General features: G+C 45.1%; 2 protein-coding genes across 6 annotated transcripts in view; both read right to left on the reverse strand.

Moving 5' to 3' along the window:
- The window catches only part of LOC110557101 (protocadherin gamma-C4), a 188,042-nt gene that overhangs the window by 144,993 nt on the left and 21,872 nt on the right, over positions 1–21,177 (reverse strand). Inside the window, exon 1 of one of the 5 annotated variants that reach the window (XM_060377393.1) lies at positions 16,440–19,016. The exons of 3 other annotated variants lie outside the window; for them this stretch is intronic. In XM_060377393.1, the coding sequence (XP_060233376.1) occupies positions 16,440–18,860 (2,421 nt within the window). In that variant the 5' untranslated portion in view covers positions 18,861–19,016. Of the gene's footprint in view, positions 1–11,445; positions 14,008–16,439; positions 19,017–21,177 lie in introns of those variants that run through there. One more of the 5 variants, XM_060377395.1, reaches the window with a different exon arrangement.
- LOC132652335 (protocadherin gamma-A5-like) lies at positions 7,238–11,398 on the reverse strand. The gene is given in 2 exon segments (XM_060377400.1): positions 7,238–7,474; positions 7,477–11,398. Coding segments are annotated over 2 exon segments (1,998 nt in total). The 5' UTR covers positions 9,355–11,398; the 3' UTR covers positions 7,238–7,354.

Raw genomic sequence — 21,177 nt, forward strand, 5'->3', positions numbered from 1 at the left:
GCCAGACCTTCAGGAAGGTTTTTCAGAAGTGAGGTCATGGCTGGCCCTTCCAGAATGAATTATGTAAATATCTGAGAGCATCAGGCAGAACACAGAGAGCAGAGGAGAAATGCCCTAAGTTGTGGTCCTGCCAGGCCCATGTCCAGAGATGTTTTCATACTATCCTGGGAAATTCTGGGAGTTCAGAGTCCTTGCTTTGTCTTAGTGGTAGGTTTTCTATCGACTGGATATCCTTGTGGTAGGCAGACAAATTCAGAGTTCTTAGATAATTATGCTGCAGTTGCAAGGGTCAATACTTTGCTCATCACTAGCCAAGGGTGGCACTCTACAATCAGGCAAAGGAATTGCAGCAGTAGCCACTAATGGCTACAAATAAAGACTCAGAATGATATTTTACTGTGTACTGATGCTGATACTACTCCTTTCCATTGTCAAGATTTTAATACTTCTTATGTAGTATGGCTGCCATTTATGCAAACTGGAATTTTATATTCCTCCAAATTAATTGCTTCATCACTTCTCAAATAGTAGAGGTTACCTTGTTGCAATAATGTATATTTGCATAGTTACAGTTTTGACTTCTTTTTCAGGAAATGGTCATAATGACACTTTTCCTGTTTACCTCAGTAGACCTGAGAGACCAATAACACATTTGAAAAGTATACAAATGAATGAAAGTTTGGTGACTGCAGAAGAAATAGCACAAATATTCTTGAAATATCAGTTTGGGGGTGTAAAATTTCATTTTATTCCCCCTTACTTTCACCTATAAATGTTATAAATCTCATAGCTCTTAGTTTTTATCCTGTTTTCTTTCTGAAGACACACACATACACATACATATATTACTATGTAGCTCAGGCTGACCTGGATCTAGAACTTGATTTATGCACAAATTGGACTACAACTGCCATCCTCCTCTTGCCTCAGCCTCCTCAGTGCTGAATTACAGGCATGTACAAAGGTAAACAAAAAGATTGATAGTTTTCATAAAATTATATAGTAAGAAGCAAAAGATTCTTTTATTGTTTCTAAGCATTTATTTTTCAATTAAATAAGTATTGTTTAAAAATGAATTTACCAGAACTTGAGGGTAAGACTGCTGAAGATATCACATACTTGAGTCATAGGACATGGCAAAATCAAACTGTTACCTACCTGGAAACTTCATCTCTACTGGATAGTTGTAAGGTGGAAGTGCTGGAATATTCTATGCATGCTACCAAGGGAGAAAAGTCATCAACAGTCTTTGATAGCTGTGAATCCTGTGATCTACAATCACAGCTGACCTGGCAATATATGTTCACTAATGTAATAATGGCATGAATGTTATAGGAGCAACCAACAACTTTCTGATTGAAAAAAACCAATCACAAGACAGGACTCATTCCTGGTACCATTAATTGAGCCAAAACTTCATGGCTGGCTAAAGTCATTGGCGCTAGTACTATTATTCTGCTAACAGGACATAGTAATAAACTGCCCCTTAACTGTTTATCTTTATAGTCATATATTAGTACATATCTCAGTCTTCCTTAAAGAAGCTTCTTTTTTGTAGTAGATAGTGAATAACACAGAGGCCTATATGTGACCAACATGCAGAGAATAAGAGACTACAGAGTGTTCAGCTATTAATGAGACATCTACACTAGATCTCCTTCCTCCAGAGTTCAGGGGTCATCACAGAAAAGGGTGTAGAAAGTTTGTGATAGCCAGAGGGAGAAGACTTCTGTAGGAAAACAGTATTTGTTGGACATGAGAATGCCATTGCACACACAAACTCACGGCAGCTGAGACTGAATGCACAAGACTTGCACAAGATCAAGCAAACCAAAATACTGTCATGGATGAGAAGGAGCTCAAAAACCCCCATCCTTATCTGAGGAGTTGTTGGTAATTCATAGTTGCTGGCGGAAAGAGATTTAGTTTTCTTCAGGAATGTGGGCTCTGAGATGCTACCCATTTTTTACAAGCAGTTTTGAGAGGACTCAGTGAAGTTATTTTACAAAAGAACATAAAATTAGGAGGAAAAGTGAATTAGGAGAGGATTTGAAGGGGAGAAATGGAGGTTGATAAAAAAATCTTATTTGTGTATGAAACTCTCATGCAATAAAAAGTAATTCACAAATAGTATTGTTCATCACCTCATTACAATTGTTCTAAATTGTATTGTTTTTCCCAAGTAGAGTTTTTTTGTTTGTTTGTTTGTTTTTGTTTGGTTATGGCCTTTTGTTTCATTTTTGTTTGTTTGTTTGGTTTCATTGTTTTGAGACAGTGTTTTTCCGTGTTAACAGTTCTGCCTATCCTGGAACTCACTTTGTAGACCAGGCTGGCTTTGCACTCACAGAGATCTGCCTGTCTCTGTCTCCTGAGCACTGAAATGAAAGCCATGCACCAACTCGCCTGGCCCCACGTAGAGGAACAGTGGTAAATTATCTGCATTTGGGAGCTGAGATATGAATTTTTAAAAAATATATATGATATATGTGTTGATTTTTCCTTGGTCCCCAGTTTACTATATGATCATTGAAACTTTTTTTTTTGAGACAGCGTTTCTCACATAATTCTGACTCTCCTGCAACTCACTATGTAGACCAGCTAGTCTTGAACTCACAGAGTTCTGTCTGGCTGTGCCTCCTGAGTACTATAATTAAAGGTGTGCACCATAATGCCCAGCTCATGTAAACATTTTTGTTTGTTTGTATTTTGAGACAGGGTCTCTCTGTGTAGTTCTGGCTTTCCTGGACTCACTTTGTTGACCAGGCTGGCCCCTGTCTCAGCCTCCCTGAGTGCTGGGATTAAAGAAGTGCGCCACCATGACGAGCCTCATATAAACATTCTTAACTGACATGCGCTTTACAGTGTTTTTTGTTTGTTTGTTTGTTTCTGAGACAGGGCTTCTCTGTGTAGCCTTGGCTATCCTTGGAACTCACTCTGTAGGTCAGGCCGGCCTCAAACTCAGAGGTCCATCTGCCTCTGCTTCCTGAGTGCTGGGATTAAAGGTGTGTGCCACCACCAATCAGCTAGTGTCTAATAGTTTTAATTAGATTTTCAAACTAGAAAACACACATAAAGAAAATGCCTTTAACTAATGTACTATATTGTTATTCTACAACATGTCAGGTGTACGGCAATACAGTCTCATTTTATTTATAACAGAAAGCATTAAAGCATCTTAAACTTCCTTATGCCCAGGATCCTATACAACTATTCACTGGTTTTGTGTGTGCTATGCAGAGACTATAGATTTATGTCAGATGCCCTTTTCTGTCTTTTTCTATCACTTTCTTATTTTTTGGGACAGGGTCTTTCATTGAACATGGGGCTCACTGATGGGTCATTCTGACTGGACATCAACTCCCACAGACCCTTCCTTCTCCATCTCTCCCTCTTTCCCAGCCCTGGGGCTACAGACATGTACATATTTTTTTTTTGTTTGTACATAGGTTCTTTTAAAATTTATTTATTTTTATTTTATGTGTATAGCTGTGTTGTCTGTTTGTATATGTATCGTGTGTATGCTTGGAAACATTGGAGACCATAGGAGTGTCAGGACTCCCTGAAACTGAAGTTACAGACAGCTATGAGTTGCCATATGGGTGCTGGAAACCCAGCTGGAGTTCTGTGCAAGAGCAACAAATGCTCTTAGCTGATAAGCCATCCCTCAAACCTTAGTGTGCTTTACACTGTAAGTACTGGATGAGCCATTTCTCCTGCCTCAGTATCTGTACTTTACCCAAACAGTAGAAATGTCACCAAAACAAGATTTTAAAAACATATACAAGAAAAGTTGCTCTCCACTATTATATGAGTACTTCATTTTAATGGGAAAGCTAGCTTTTCAGAACACACATAAAACTAATAAAAGAATATAATGTATATATGGTATACAGTCTTACAGTGTAGGAGACAAGTATTTTTTTTAAATATGGCGTCTATTAGTTGTTTACAGGGATTTAAAGGATGTTTTTCCCTTGCACAAAGCTTGTCTCAGCATACATAACCAAATATAAACATTTTCTTTATAAATAGTGGAAAAGGGATGGGAAGATTGTAGGCTTATATTTTTCAGACACCTGCTTTATTTAAGGTTCTTAAATGTCTCTACGTCCCTTCCACCCCCACCCACATCCCAGTCAAGTGATTAGTGGGGAGAGAGGTTATAGACCGATTTGAGCTACTTCCTGCTGCTTAGGCTCATTGGGTTCTTTGGGGTATACCAACTTCAGTCGCCAGGGTACCAGCAGTCCAGTCAAACAGCAAAGCAGCAAACCACAGTGGTACCAGTAGACAGCAAGCAACAGCAACAGAGGCGGCACCACTCAGCAAAAGCTGCAAGACTCCGCCCAAATGGCATGAGTCTGTCAAAGCGGCAAAACTCCAAGCAGCAAGAAAAGTTCTCTGGAGCATTTGTCTCTGTGAAAACCAGCAGAGCGATGCAAACTGTTGCAAAACACAGAGATGCAAAAAGTGCTGTCTCACTGTCTGTGGGCTTCTGTTTATCCCTTCTCAGAGTCCACACAAGGATTTTTTTCCAGCTCACAGAAAACTCTCGTATGAGGTAGTATCACTCGCATTTTCAGGGGGACTATTTTCTGAGAGGGCTGTTTTCCGTGGGGCCCATTTTCCGTGGGGAGAGGGCAGGAACATTCACATATCCCACACTTGGGACCAAAACAAAAAACATATTTACATGACACAACCGAGTTTCTAAAGAAACCAGAAACTTCCACTTCAGGAGGTAGCTCAGACAATGAAGTGCTTGCCTTGAAAGGATGAGGACCTGAGTTTCAGCCTGTTAAACTGTTTGTGTGTGTGTGTTTTAAGCCGGTATGGTGGCAAGTGCTTGCATTTCTGGTACTGGGGAGGCAGAGACAGGAGATCTCTGGGGCTCCGTGGCCAGACAGTCTAGCCTGCCTGGTGAGGTTCAGGCCAATGAGAGACTGTCTCAGTAATAAGGTGGAAGGTGCCTGAAGGACAACACTTGACATTGTCTTTGACCTCCATAAGCACCTGCAAACACATAGGCACCTGGGTACAGACAGACAGACAGACAGACAGACACACACACACACACACACACACACACATTTTCATGAAGAAGTGAATGACATGAACATCTCTGCTCACATACATAATCTTAGTTTTCTAATCCATTAGTTCTTAGGCAAGTCTGCTGTTCATACTGTTATCTGATGTATCATAATGTTATGTCTGTGGTTCCTACTGTTATCAGAAGAATGTATATAGTCTGGGTGTCCTTTACATGTTTAGAAATTAAAAATCAAGTGCTCCTGCATTTTAAGTGTGTTAATAAACCTTTCATGTGTCTGAAACAACCTATAATCCCACTACTAATATATATTTAATTAATATACATTTAATTTCTACCATTTATTCCTAGTTGAAAAGTAAGTTAGCAAAGGGCACATGGAAAGGTCCAGAAAATGAATAGAGATTGTATAAGAGAATATTCCCTTATACAATCCCTGTTCCTGAGGTTTGAGACCCAGAAACAAGTGTTCTATTAAGAAAACAAAACAAAACAAAACAAAACAAAACTATTAACCTAAAATAAGCTCATCCTTAAGAGATGAATTTTAAAATGTAAAGCATCTTTAAGTCATGTTGACTTTCTTGAATACAAATGTTAGACTCTTGTAACAAAGAAGATTTGCATTTACTTTGGAGAATGTAAACATTCTGAGAGATATTGATTTTGATAAGTGAAGAAGCAGAAACCAGTAGGCGCCGAGGGGCATGACACATCATACCAGTTGAACATAGCAGTATGTAACTCTTTGGAGACCTTAACATATGTCACAGAATAAAACAGAATTCTAAGGTTACTTCTCATGGATATATTTTCCCAATAAAGACACATTTGCAATAATTATATGGGCTGGCCCAGACCTCTTTGATTTTGGAATGTTGTGATTTTTATCATTGGTATAAATCTAATCTACATTTCTGATATAAATTGAGCATAAGTTTTCCTTACTGTCTACTGATTTGTGGAAATACTGAAAATTGTTATCTACAGTACACTTGAATATAAGGCACACACAAAATCCTCCACTGTCTTAGTTACTGTTATATTATTGTGGAGAGACATCATGATGAAGGCAACTTATAAAAGAAATAAGTGTTTATTTATTTGTTTTGGAGACAGGATTTCTCCGTGTGTATCCTTGGTTGTCCTAGAACTCACTCAATAGGTCAGGCTGTCCTCAAACTCAGAGGCCCACCTGCCTCTGTGTTCCAAGTGCTGGGATTAAAGGTGTGCAGTATCACTGCCTGTCTAAAAGACAACATTTAACTGGGGGGTGGGTGTGGCTTGTTTACAGTTTGAGAGGACTTTTGAAATCTTGAAGCCCACTCCCAGTGGATCCACCTGCTTCGACAAAGCCACACCCCATAATCCTTCTCAAACATTTCCACTCCCTGGTGACTAAGCACTTCAGTATGTGAGCCTACGAGGGCCATTCTCGCCCAAGCCATTACACCTACAAAACCTGTCCACTAATAGTGTGTAGACAAGTATGTCAAAGGGAAATATATATACACACACACACACACACAACAGTTGGAACTAACACAAGCTTCTAGTAACAGAATAATGATCTTTAAACTAGCAACATTTTAAGGAAAACGATTGTTTATCACTTATTTTAAGGTAAGCCTACTATCATCAGCTAGGTTTTCTAAAACATCCACACACCGAGAAAAGATATTAAGCCCCCCAAAAAACTTGAAAAAGTATCTATTATTGAACAAAATTGAGTTAAAATCCAATACAGCAAGTGACTTACTATACAATTACCCAATTGTGACTATACTAGAAAAGCAATTATAGATTTTGTCTATACTAGAAAAGCAAGTTAGAAAACAATGGAGAAAACGTTCGAGTTCTTAGTGAAGGAGAGAACTAACCTGAACAGCTCCTGGCTCTTTGTTTGCATGTATATTATCAGGTATCAGAAGAGGCTCACTCTTTTCACTGATCTCTTCACTGATGAGCCTGTCAGCATAATTGGGCTGGGGGAAGATTAGGTGGCTTTTTTTGGAGTCTGTAGTGAGGGAGATTTCATGAGAATAGGTCTGCAGGTAGGCCTGTACCTCATCCATGCCCACAAAATGGGAGGTGGGCATGCTGCCCAATCTGCCTGTGGAAGTCTGAAGCAGGCGTGACATGTGCCAGTGCCTCAGTCTGAGGGCCAACAGCACAGTGACAAACCCCAGAAAGACACAGGACACCACTGCCACGGATATGACCAGGTAGAGTGTGAGGTCTGACTCCTGGGGCTCGGCAGGGGTGTTGTTGCTACCTAAGTCAGTCAGCACATCGGGGATGCTATCCCCTACAGCGATAGTGAGGGTGATAGTGGCCGAGAGAGGGGGCTGGCCATGGTCCTGGACAGCCACCACCAGGCTCTGCTTGAGCGAATCTCTGTCCAGTAGAGCCCGCGCTGTGCGCACCTCACCCGTGTGAAGCCCTATTGAGAAGAGCCCCGGCTCACTGGCCTTGAGCAGGCGGTAGGACAGCCAGGCATTTTGTCCGGAATCTTTGTCCACTGCCACCACTTTGGTGACCAGGTATCCAGGCTCTGCAGAGCGTGGTGCCAGTTCCACACCGGTGGACCCATCGGTAGGGAGAGCTGGGTACAGGATCTCAGGAATGTTGTCATTCTGGTCCAGCACAAACAAGCTCAGTGACACATTGCTGCTGAGTGGAGGGTTCCCGCTGTCCTTAGCTGTCACCCATAGCTGCAGGTCTCTCAGGTGCTCATAGTCGAAGGACTGCAATGCGTACAGGACACCAGTGTCAGAGTTAATGGAGACGTAGGACGACACCGGGGCTTCCAGAAAGGTATATTCAGCCAGGGAGTAAGAGATCTGAGCGTTATCTCCACTGTCGGCGTCGTAGGCACTCACTGAAAAAATGGACACACCTCTGGGGTTATTCTCTGAGATGGAGGTGGAATAGGAGGAACGGGAGAAGGTGGGTGGGTTGTCATTGATGTCGGCTACTTTCAGAGAGATGTGGTTCTCTGTGGACAGGGGAGGAGTTCCGCGGTCAACAACGGTTACTGTGATGTTATAATCTGAAGTCTCCTCTCTATCCAGGCCTCTGGTTGTTAACAGGTGATAGTAATTGTCCACTGACTTTTCCAGTTTGAAGGGCAAATTCTTGGGAATAGAACACGAAATTTCTCCGTTCTCTCCAGAGTCGGCATCGTGCACGCTAAAGAGCGCAATTATGGTTCCAGGTGGACAGTCTTCAGAAACGGAACTGGTGAGGGAGGTGAGTATCACTTCCGGGGCATTGTCGTTCACATCCTGGACCGTGACCAGCACGGTAGCGCTGGCAAGAAGAGCGCCTCCGTCCTGGGCTACCACTTCCATGAGGTAGGACGTGGATGCTTCATAGTCCAGGGACTGAATGGTTGAGATTTCCCCCAGATTGGAATCGAGTTGGAAAGTCTCAGAGATCTGGTCTTCTTCGTTGCGGAAGGAGAAGGTCAGTTTGGCGTTGACCCCCTCGTCGGCGTCGGTGGCGGTGAGAGTGAGGAGTCGCGAGCCCACAGGCGTGTTCTCGGGAACACTCACGCGGTACTCGCCTTGCGTGAACAGGGGTGCGTTGTCGTTTGCGTCGAGGACGGCCACGCTGATGTGGACGGTGCTGGAACGCGCCGGGTGTCCGCCGTCCAGGGCCGTGAGGACCAGGTCGTGAGCGGACGCCTTCTCGCGGTCCAGGGGCTGTTCTAGCACCAGCTCTGGATGTTTTTGCCCGTCAGGCCCGCTCTTCACGTCCAGGGAGAAGTGCGGGTTGGAGCTGAGCTGGTAACCCTGGAGGGAATTCGCACCCACGTCCCCATCTCTCGCGAAGGGGAGCACCAATCGTGTCCCTGCAGCCGCGTTCTCATTAACTTTTACTTTTAACTCCTCATCGCGGAACCGGGGGAAGTTATCATTAATATCAAGGATTTCCACTTCTACCCCATATATTTTCATTTTCCTCTCAACCAAGATGTTAAAGCTGACAAGACAGGGCGCGCTCTGGGCGCACAGCTCTTCCCGGTCTATCCTGCCCGCAGTGACCAGGCTGCCACCTCGCGGGCTCAGCGAGAAAAGCTGCGACCTACCTCTGGAGACGATGCGGACCCCGCGCCCCGCCAGCTCGCGGGGCTCCAGCCCCAGGTCCTTGGAGATGTTGCCCACGAAGGAGCCTTTGTCCAGCTCCTCCCTCACCGAGTAGCGGATCTGCCCTTTTCCTGGCGCGCACAGCATCCCCAGCAGCGTGAAGAGCTTCAGCAGGTCGCTGCAGCTCCAGCGCCTGGGTGGATCCGCCATTGTCTTTTCGTTTTCCTCTCAGTCCAGGTTCAGCCTGCTGTTTTCTTATTTCTCTGACGATGGGGAGAGCCTATTTCCTAGAGGACTTAGGTTGGGTGGCTTTCCCCAGCTAGGAGCTTGTCTAGTCTCTGGTGCGGAGGAAGCTGGGAGCTGGTCGCTTCCAGGACCGATTCTTTCCCAGTCTGGTGAACAGCGACACTCGGAGTTCTAATCAGTTACTGCACCCATTCTGTTTTTAGTGTCTTAGTTCAGTTATTTTCGTTTCCAAGGTTTTTGCTGTATATTTACTGGATTATTGTGTAGCAGCGATTATATTTACTAAATTTTAACTCTGGCAATAAGACTCTCATAACCTGAGATCACTATAATTAGTTTTGTTTCACTTCTCCAGAAATGTTTGATTTTATGTACCGAGTCCTTTATTTATGTCCTATCCACATCGAGTCTGTTGAATTGAAATTTAAATTCTTACCTTTGTTGATGTCAAGACTTCATTTTTATCAGGATATGTTTAAGAGCATTTGCCCAACAGTGCATCATAGTGACAAGGAAACAAACCCAACTTTGCAGAGTGTCTTTGCAGAGTGGCCGCCGCATACGGAAAGACAGATAGTGTACTTGTGAAGTCTTTGAGAAAATTTTCAAGCGTCCAATCTAAGGCTTTAAGCAGCTTTCCTGTCTCAGACGCAAGGTCTGAGTTGGGTTACTTGCATTGTTTATGGTTTCCCATTACTGTATTCTGAATACTTATAGACATTTTACTGAGATGGGATTTTGGTAGCAACCAGTATAGTGAATGCGGGGGACAGGGCTTCACTTATTTCCCATGGAGGAAGTCAGAGGTTTTGAGTTAGTAGTCGTGAGTAGCCTATTTGTTTTGAGGCAGATATTTAATGTCATAACCCTTGGAGAATAACAGATGTATTTTAAAAGTCATGGTGTTAAACAAGAAACAGCTCAGAAAGCCCCTTTTGTGAGAAAAGCAAATTTTACCTAGTAACTCATCAACAGGAAAATTTATTTGATACCTATAATTTTATAATCTTGGGCTTGGGGTAGGGCTCAGTTGGTAGCGTGCTTGCTGTGGAAGCATGAGACCTGGGATTTGATCCTTGGTACCATCAATAAGTAAATGCATGAATAAATGAGTAAATAATCTGAACCATATGATTTTAAACTTATTTGTAGAAATTGACATGAGCATAGGTCACAAACTTTTCCTCAATATGTATTTTCTTAAGAGCAAGTTATTAAAATGCATGAGGATCATTTCTCAATTTATTAATAAAATTGACTCTTTATAATAGACACCTCTGACTTCATATTTTGCCCATCCTCCAAAAAGAATCCTGGGAGCAGCTAGAAAGATGGCTTACCAGTTTAGAACAATGGCTGCTCTTCCTGGGAACCTGAGTTCAATTCCCAGCACCCACATTTTGGCTTACAACCATCTGCCAACTCCCATTCCAGAGGCTCCAATGCCTTCTAGCCTCTGTGGGTACCAGAGACACTGGCACACAGACATGCATGCAAGCAAAACACTCAATTCACATAAAATAAAAACAAAAATTAGAAAAAGCTTCCAGGAACCCCAAGATATTTTGCTTGTTAGACCCTCACAATGTTTGGCAACAACTCAGTCAAACAGGATGCTACCCGCCATGCTTTGCTGAAAACAAGCTACCACCTTGAGTGATGTGTTTCTTTCCTATCCAGTTTTCACAAACCAGCAAGCTGAGGACCATGTTTACTCTGAAACACTGAGTCTAAGAGGAAGGAGAACCAAACATGTATCTGACATGAAAAGAATCTCTAAGCTTCCAACAGTGATGAGCTTTGGGGGAGACAGCGGAACATAACTGTAGTATTCCATGCTGTGAACACTTTTAATTACGGGTAAGTAAACCTCACACTCGAGACAGAAACCTTTCTTTAAGATATGGTTGAATAAGATTATCATACTTAAGGCATAACATTATTCAAGGCTGACTCAAAAGACAAATATATGACGAAACCACCAAAAACCACCTAGTGATTTATTAGGAAAACAAGGAAACCCTAAGTATAAGAACGAATTAAATTGAAGCTCACCTTGGAGATAGAATCCGAGACAAAGGGAACCTCATTGTCTCCAAGAGAATCTGGTACCCAGGAGCCGTTGTCACAGAGGAGATCCTGAGGAGCCACTTCCGGAGTCACATTGAGAAAGTTAAACTCTGTCTTAGCTGACTGTGAGGCAACGCATACATTGTAGGAGTAGGGCAACGTCCCCTCAGTGTAGTTGGGAAGAACTCCAGTGGCAGGGTTGGAGCCCAGGCCAGGCTGGAAGCAGCCCCAGGCAGCTGAGCTGGAGGAGTGTCGCAGACGCAGGGCAATGGCCAGAATCACAGCCAGGAGGAAGAGCACCGAGATCAGGGCCAGGGCCACCACCAGGTAGAACTGCAGCTCGGCCTGAGGGTCCGGGGGCTGAGGGTCCTCTCTGAGGTCCGGCAGGGCCTCCTGCAGGCTGTCCGCGAAGATCAGGTGCAGCGTGGCGGTGGCCGAGAGCGGAGGCTGTCCACCGTCGCGCACAGCGACCAACAGGCGCTGCCTGGCTGCGTCCCTGTCGCCCAGCGCACGCGCCGTGCGCACCTCGCCGGTCCGCAGCCCCAGGCTGAAGAGCCCGGGGTCGCTGGCCTGCAGCACGTGGTACGACAGCCAGGCGTTGTGTCCCGAGTCCGCGTCCACCGCCACCACCTTGGTGACCAGGTACCCGGGCTCGGCGGCGCGCGGCACCATGTCGAAGAGCGCGGAGCCGTCGGGCTCGAGCGCGGGGTAGAGCACGCGCGGCGCGTTGTCGTTGCGGTCGCCCACCAGCACGCGCACGCTCACGTTGGCGCTGAGCGCGGGCGAGCCCTGGTCGCGCGCCTGCAGGGTCAGCTGGAAGGAGCGCAGCTGCTCGTGGTCGAAGGCGCGCTGCGCGAGCACCACCCCGCTCTGCGCGTTCACGCTCACGAAGGACCACAGCGATTCGGGCTCCAGGTCGCTGGCCAGGATGGAGTAGGAGACGAGGCCGTTGGGCCCCAAGTCCGGGTCGGAGGCGCTGACCTGAGCGATGGAGGCTCCAGGCGGGTTGTTCTCCATTACGTGAACTACGTAAGAAGACTTGTGGAAAGCCGGAGCGTTGTCGTTGACGTCTGAGATATGGAGAGTGATGGTTACCTTAGAGGAGAGCCGGGGCCTACCCCTGTCGGTAGCTTCAATGGTGACGTTGTGTTCTGGAATCTCCTCTCGGTCTAGAGCTTTGTTCGTCACTAGTTTGAAATAATTCTTGGAAGACGATTTCAATACAAACGCTTCATTTCCTAAGACGTGGCAGTGAACGTCTCCATTTTCTCCCGAGTCTCTGTCCCTGGTTTTTATCAGGGCGATGACTGTCCCTGGAGGAGAATCTTCAGGTAGGGGGGTAAATACTGAAGTCACAATTACTTCCGGGGCACAATCATTCTCATCCAGAATGTCCACTTGGATACTGCAGTGGGATGCTAGGTCTCCGGGATCTTTTGCTTCTACACTGAGGGTGTAACTCTTAGCAGTCTCAAAATCCAAATTATCCTTTGTCGTGATTTCTCCCGTTCGCTTGTCTAAGTGGAAAAAACGCTCCGCTTGTTCCTCTACATTGTGGAAAGAGTAGGTGATCTCTGCGTTGACGCCCTCGTCCTGGTCCGTGGCTGTCACCTGAAGCACTGGAAAGCCTGGCGGCACACCCTCCCGGAGGGTGACCCTGTACACATCCTGGCTGAACACTGGCGGGTTATCATTGGCGTCTGTGACTTGGATTCGGATCTGGGCGGTGCCACTTCGGGGAGGATCCCCCCCATCCACAGCCGTGAGGACCAGTTGGTGAGAATTCTGCTCTTCTCTGTCCAGAAAACGTTTTAAAATTAACTCAGGATATTTACGACCATCTGGGGTCTCTTTCTCTGTGACTTCAAAGTATTCGTTGTCAGTGAGATAGTACTTTTGCAGCGAATTAGAACCGGCATCTAAATCGAGGGCTGGATCCAATGGAAATGCTTTACCTGGTCTGGTGGACTCCCCGATGTTTAAATCAACCTCACTCTGCTTGAATAGAGGAGCGTTGTCATTTACATCCTGGAGAGTCACAGCTACGTGGAAAATATTCAATGGCTGCTCAGCGACAATATCGAATTCCAGAACACACACAGGCTGCTTCCCACACACCTGCTCTCTGTCTATTCTGCCACTCACAAGTAAGTCCCCGCTGTCTGGGTTTACAGTAAAATAGTCCTTCTCTGCGCTGACCCTCAGCTTCCGGGTGGGCAGATCCTGGATACCCAGCCCCAGGTCCTTGGCGAGGCTTCCTACCATCGAGTTCCTGGCCAGCTCCTCGGGAATGGAGTAGCGGATCTGCTCCGGGAGAGCTCCGTGGAACAAAGGCAGCAGGAAGGGCGACAGTACCTGCAGCCACCGGGCCGGGCCGCTCCCAGAGCCCCTCCTCATCCTCTTGGCTCGCGCTGCTGCTGTGCTCCTTTGCCGGGGTGGGCAAGCCCTCCCTTAGTGGCCAGCTAGGGCCACTTTTCTTGCTGTGGCTTGTAGTGTCCAAACATGTACGGGCTTCTCTTCTAGGTTTGGTTTGCGCAGGAAATTACTCTCCCAGTCTCCCAAACGCTCCTGGGAAATGGTCTCTCTCTTCTTTTGACCTACAGCGACGCCCAGAGGTCTTCTCAGAAATTGCACCAAAGTCTAACGTTTGCAAAGTTTTTTTTTGGTTCGTTTTAAAATTTATGTGTTTGTTTTAAAATAGATTTATTAAACTTGTTTCAGATTAAGAAGCTACATATTGTATAGGTACTTCTTATCACCTATGAACCATGTAGCACTTTTCTTTCAAGTGGAATGAGTTCTAGGTTTTTTTTTTGTTTGTTTAATTTAATTTTATTTTTTGGTATGTTTTGGATAGTGCAGCCAACCTTGAAATAAGTGTCCCCTTCCCTTATTTTATTCAGACAAAAGCATTCTCATGTAGTAGTCCACTTTATGGATAAGCAGTAACTTATCTAATTGGAAACCGTATTTTCTTAAAGGAACCCCAGTACTTATTTATGCAAAGCACTTTTCCGTTATAACTTGTGACAGCAGTTATTATTCACTGTTGTGTGGATCATTGACATACATCGCTCTGGCAGAATGTATTCTGAGTGCCAGCATCTGAGTGTGTTTTACTCAAGTTTAGGCCAGCTGAACAGCTCTGAGTTATATTTTATCACAACGGCGTTTGGAGTAATGTGTCCTCAGATAGACCCTCCCAGTATTCATTTGTTATCTCTTGTGTGGCTGGCCATCATGTCTCTCATTCTCACATATTGTGTATTGCACGTGGCTTCACACTAATGCAAAGCTACGTAGAATCAGCTCTCATCTCACTGTCTTGCCACAATCCCCAGGTAAAGAAACTCCATGAATTTACATATTGATTTTCATTAATTCTGGATTGACTCGCAGAACTATATGGACGCTTAGGAAGTAAAAGTATTGCATCTCTCTGACACACAAAATTCTTTATGTCACATTAGGGTATACTTTGTCTCATCCCAGGTCACATAGCGGTAAACCTTTCAAGAATAATTTGTACGGATTCTGACAGATGGGGACAAGGTCAACTGACTAAGTACAAAGAATAATTTCAGTCCAGAATCCAAGTCATGCAGCCATATAAGAGGCTTACCTGATGAAAACCAGGAAGATTTAAGCAAATTCTGTTTTGCTGGGACTCAATGGTGATGTCATAAATTTAGAAATCATGAAAATTACTCTTGTAAGTTATATGAATGAAATAACCAAGTTAATAACCAAGTTGTATCAAGGGAAACAGATTCTCTGGTACACTTCGTATCAGCAACAACAAAATGTTTGAGCCGGGGATAGTCACACACACCTGTAATTCCAGCACTTTAAAGAAGAGTGTGAATTGTAGGCCATCTTGGATAGGCTACATAGAGAATTAAAGGACAGCCTAAGCCAGACAGTCAGACTTGCACAAAATTTATTTGAAATTTATCAGTTCAGGAAGAAGTTAATGTTATAGCTAAAAGTTAAATATTTTTCTCATTACATATACATTGTCATTGTATAATTATAATGGAAAAAACCCTTTCAAGGGAGAAATAACCCCCAAGCAAAGAATAGTGTAATGTAACAAAGGGAAACAAGAACAATTTATTTTACCAGTTGGGGCTGGTAAAATGGCTCAGTGTCTAAGAGCATGGGCCACCACACCTGTCAGCCTGAATTTGATCCCTTGGATCCATAGATTCATATACTGGAAGAATAGAACAAATTCCCTCAAAGTTGTTCCCCCAAACACACACACACACACACACACACACACACACACACACACACACACACACAGAGTAAGTGAAACTAGTAAAAATGTTTTTAAATATTCATCCTAAATTTCTTAAATTGCTGGGCATGGTGGCAAATTCTTTTAATCTTAGCACTCAGGAGGCAGAGGCAGGTGGATTTCTGTGAGTTCAATGCCAGCCTGGCCTACAGGGCAAGTTCTAAGACAGCCAGGGCTACACAGAGAAACCCTGTCTCAAAAGACCAAAAACAAAATTCCAGCCTAGATTTCCCATTAGTATCATGAGAAAGGTGATGTAAATTGAAAATTGTGCAATCGCCTTCTATTCACATGTCAATTCTGGTCTTTTATCAACGTGCGCAGGAAAGTGGCATTTAAAGAGAGAACGGTTTAGAAGTATAAAATTACTGAGTGAAGATCATAAGCATAAATAATAGATAGTCATGGTTTGAGGTATACCTTGGTGGCAGAGGCCTTGCCTAATATGCCCAAAAGCCTGGATTCAACTCCAATCATACAAAAAAATAAGCTTATAGTCAACAAATAACTTTTTGTGTAGTGACTATAATTAATCATTATTCCTTTTAAAGTAAGAGATTATTAATAAAGAAGTGGGCATTTTTGATACAACACACATAAACCTGGAGGCGTTTTACAGAACCCCAATGTCTGTGTTTTAGTAAGATAAGATCCACTATGGGAGTGAATCACTCACCTGAAGAGCACTGGAGTCTCCTTTTACCTCAAGCAAGTCTTGAGACACCAGGAGAGGATCGCTTTTCCCACAGCTCTCCTGGCTGATGAGCGTGTCTGCATAGTTGGGCTGTGGGAAGATCAGGTGACTCTTCCCAGAGTCTGCAGTGAGTGAGACCTCGTGAGAGTAGGTCTGGAGGAAAGCGTGCACCCCATCCACACCCACAAACTGTGATGTAGGCATGGATGACAACCCGCTGCCTGCAGCCTGAAGCAGGCGACTTGAGTGCCAGCGACGGAGCCTGTGCATCAGCAGCACAATGACAAAGGCTAGGAAGACACAAGAGACCACCACCACAGCCACCACCAGGTACAGCGTGATGTCTGAATCTTCCCGGTCCATATGAGTGTCAACGCTGCCCAGGTCCCCCAGGATGTCGGGGATGCTGTCGGCCACAGCTATGGTGAGTGTGACTGTGGCAGAGAGAGGGGGCTGGCCGTGGTCCTGCACGGTCACCACCAGGCTCTGCTTCAGGGCATCTCTGTCCAGGAGGGCCCGTGCAGTGCGCACCTCACCTGTGTGCAGCCCCACGGAGAACAGTCCCGGCTCGCTGGCCTTGAGCAGGCGGTAGGACAGCCAGGCGTTCTGTCCGGAGTCTTTGTCCACTGCCACCACCTTGGTCACCAGGTATCCAGGCTCTGCAGAGCGGGGCGCCAGCTCCACACCAGTAGAGCCATCAGTGGGGAGGGCGGGGTACAGGATCTCGGGTGTATTGTCATTCTGGTCCAGCACAAATAAGCTCAGTGTCACGTTGCTGCTGAGTGGAGGGTTCCCGCTGTCCCTGGCTGTCACTAGGAGCTTCAAGTCTTGAAACTGCTCATAATCGAAGGAACGTAGTGCGTAGAGAACACCGGTGTTGGAGTTGATGGAGACGTAGGAGGACAGAGGTGCCCCCTGGATAGTGTCCTCTGACAGGGAGTAGGTTATCTGGGCATTCTCACCACTGTCTGGGTCCTGGGCTGTTATGGAGAGGATGGAAGCTCCTCTCGGGTTGTTTTCTGGGAGGTAGGCAGAATAGGAGGCATGGGTGAAGGTGGGTGGGTTGTCATTGATGTCCACCACCTGCAAGGAGATGTAAGTCTCTGTAGACAGTGGCGGAGTTCCCTGGTCGGTGGCGGTTACTGTAATGTTATATTCGGAGACTTCTTCCCTGTCCAGAGTCCTGTGAACCAACAACCGGTGATAATTTCCATAGGTCTTTTCCAGCCTGAATGGAAGATTATCTGGAATAGAGCAAGTGACAAGGCCATTCTCTCCAGAGTCGCTGTCATGCGCGTTGAAGAGTGCAATCACCGTGCCTGGGGAAGAAGCTTCTTGGATAGAGCTGGTGAGAGAGGTAACAGTGACTTCGGGAGCATTGTCATTTACATCCAGAACTGTCACCAGCACCTTACTCCTGGCTCGCAGACCGGGCCCATCATGAGCTTCTACATCAACGTCATAGAACGCAGAGTCCTCATAATCCAGCTCCCCCAACATTGTTATGTCCCCACTCTGAGAATTCAGCTGGAATAGATGGGATATCTTGTCTCTTACGTTCCGGAAAGAATATGTCACTTCTCCATTGGCTCCTTCATCTGGGTCAGTGGCTTTTACCGTCAGGAGCCGCGTGCCCACGGGCAAATTCTCCTTCACACTAACGTGGTACTCCGGTTGAGTGAATACGGGAGCGTTGTCATTGGTGTCCACGAGTGTTATTTGAATTGTGGCAGTGCCAGAGCGAACCGGGTCACCTCCGTCGAAGGCGGTGAGAACCAGGTGATGAACGGCTTCCTCCTCGCGATCTAAGGCATTCTCCAGCACCAGCTCCGGGTACTTAATCCCATCCGGCCCGCTTTGCACGTCCAGGGAGAAATGACCATTGGAGCTGAGCTGGTAACCCTGCAAGGCGTTCACCCCTATATCCGGATCAAAAGCTTCAGGGAGAGGAAATCTTGTCCCAGGGTTTTCACTTTCAGCCACTTTTATTTCCCTCTGCTGTGCTCCAAAGCTGGGGGCATTATCATTAACATCAACGATTTCCACTTCCACTGCAAGAATCCTCACCTTATCCTCCAGGAGAATCTCTAGGTTTGCGGTACACTTCAGGGATCTGTCACAGAGCGCTTCCCTGTCGATCCTCCCCGCTGTCACTAAGCTGCCGCTCCGCGGGTTCAGGGCAAAGAGCTGGGTCTTACCTCTGGAGACGATGCGGACCCCGCGTTCTGCCAGCTTCCCGGGCTCCAGCCCCAGGTCCGCGGCGAGGTTGCCCACCACAGAGCCCCTTTCCAGCTCCTCAGGCACGGAGTACCGTATCTGTTCAGCGCTGAGGTCGCATAAGGATCCCAGGAAAATGCAGATCCAGATTAGTCCTCCGCGGTCTGATCCGGAAGGAGCCGCCATTGCTGTCCCTCCGCAGAGGGTCCTGAGCTTGGGCGTTGAGTCTGCGCAGGTCTGATGAGTCCACAACCTGGGTTTCAAGATAATGTACTTGCACTGTTGGACGCTGGCGCTCCTGGGAGTCCGGACTGATGCTTTCCTTAAGGCCAGAACCAGTTCTTTGTGCTCCGGAAATCTTGCTCTTGTTAAATACCCGATTTTCACCCCTGAGTGGTGAACAGCGACACCCAGAGTACTAAACTGTTATTGCAACTAATTCTTGCTGAAACACCACACATTTTCCCTTTCCTAATCCTACTTTCCTAAAGAAGAATAAAGGTCAAAATCCTGTTGTTTGATTTGCGAAAACAAATTTCAGGAATTATCCAAAGCTTCCAAACATCAAACTAAGTTAATTTGTTAGATAATATAGTGGTTTTTGGGGAAAATTGTTTTCTACCTCTTTTCAGTTGTTGCACTGTTTGTCTCCATCATTTTCAGTACTTCGGTACTGTATGAGGGTCACATCTATTCCTGCCAGGAACGGCGGTTTGAGTGGAGAAAAGGAAAGGGGTGAAGAGACAGCAGTGTATGGAGCCTGGAGGTTTCGGCTCTACTCACAACTTACGCAGAGGCAAGTTTCCTCACACAGGTTTACCCTTTGGAATCTGGGGTAATTTTTCAGTTCCACTGAAAGAAACATGCTGCTGCTCACACGATAATCTCATCCTCGTGCCAAAGCGTCTAAGGGAAGATTCTAGGTGTGGGGTAGAATAGACAATTCTGCATGCAGAAAACCCTGGTGCTTATACGCCACCACTGTCGTGATCAGTGTGCCCTCAATCTTTTAAAAATTCTCTCATATTTTGTGTAGCGACGCCAGCTTCCCCTCCCTCCCCCTCCCATTCTTTCCCCACCCACCTCCTCTCTCCTCCAGATCCTCTTCCCCTCCGTCTCCCCTCAGAAAAGAGCAGGCCTCCCAGAGACATCAACCAAACGTGTTGTAACAAGCTACAATAAGACCAGGCCTATGCCATCGGATCAAGGCTGGGCAAGGCAGCCCAGGGGGAGGAAAAGGGTCCCACAAACAGGCAAAAGAGTCAGGGACAGCCGCTGCTCCTAATGTTAGGATTCCCACAAGCACACCAAGCTACTCATATATACAGAAGACCTAGGTCAGATTCCTACAGGCTCCCTGATCTCTGCAAGTTCCTATGAGTCCTCATCAGTTGATTCTGTGGGTCCTGTTCTTGTGGTGTGATAGGAGGAATATTTTCCAGTGTTTAATGAGTCAATTACCAATGCAAACCAAACCCCAAATAATTGGCAAATATTAAAATAAATGATAACATCAAGGCAGAAAAGTTAAGTGAAGAATTTCAGGATACACACCTTTAATTTAAGCACGTGAGAGGCAGAGGCAGGCAGATATCCGTGAGTTCTATGCCAGTCTGAAAAAAAAAACTTATACACATACATGTATGAACATGTATATGTATATATATTTCAGGGGTATCTTTCATATAAGACACATCCAGTGCACTCATTTTACTACCACCAATTCTATTATTTTTTAAACCACCATTTAAAACTGTGTTGCGTTTGATTTCAAAAATAACAAGTAAAAGGAACTGTTTTAATAATTGTGTATGCATCTTTATTGTCGCAGTTTCCACAGCTTACTTGAGTAATCTGAGAAATTTTGAGAGAAGTCAAGAAGTCATCCATTCTTTAATTTATTCCTTGCTTAACAGTTAGCAGGTAGAAATGACCTAACTTTTAAGGAATCATAAAAGCCTGAAAATTATGCAGAATTAAAAATCTCCAGTAGGTTCAACCTGTTTTTCACAGTCCTTGAAGGATTTATTAAGTGCTCAGGAGTGGGCAATCAAAATGATGTATCTTGGGAATAACTGACAACATGCATAAAAACCACAATATCCTTGTAGATTTTACTCACAGAAATCTATATTAAAACAATAAGAAAGATATAAAATGTTCCATAAATAGGAAGATCATCATAGTCCCTACTACGATGGTGACAGAGAAAGAACATAAATCAAATGCTTAAAGATTGTCAAAAGGCCTGTGGAAGAGTCGACAAGATGGCTCAGGTGGCAAAAGCTTTTGCTGGCAAGCCCAAAAATCTGATGAGCTTGATCCTGGGGTAGAAGTAGAGAACTGACTCCCATATTGTCCTTTAACCCCCACATGCTCACCATGACACATGTGTGTCTCACCCCCCACAAATTCATGTTAAAAAGAGAAACTTGAGTAAGAATAGAAATAAGAATAATATTGACCCAAACTTAGTGATTCAAATATAAAATGTAATCTTTGG

This window comes from Meriones unguiculatus, chromosome 2 (assembly GCF_030254825.1).
Source record: "Meriones unguiculatus strain TT.TT164.6M chromosome 2, Bangor_MerUng_6.1, whole genome shotgun sequence".
NCBI lineage: Eukaryota > Metazoa > Chordata > Mammalia > Rodentia > Muridae > Meriones > Meriones unguiculatus.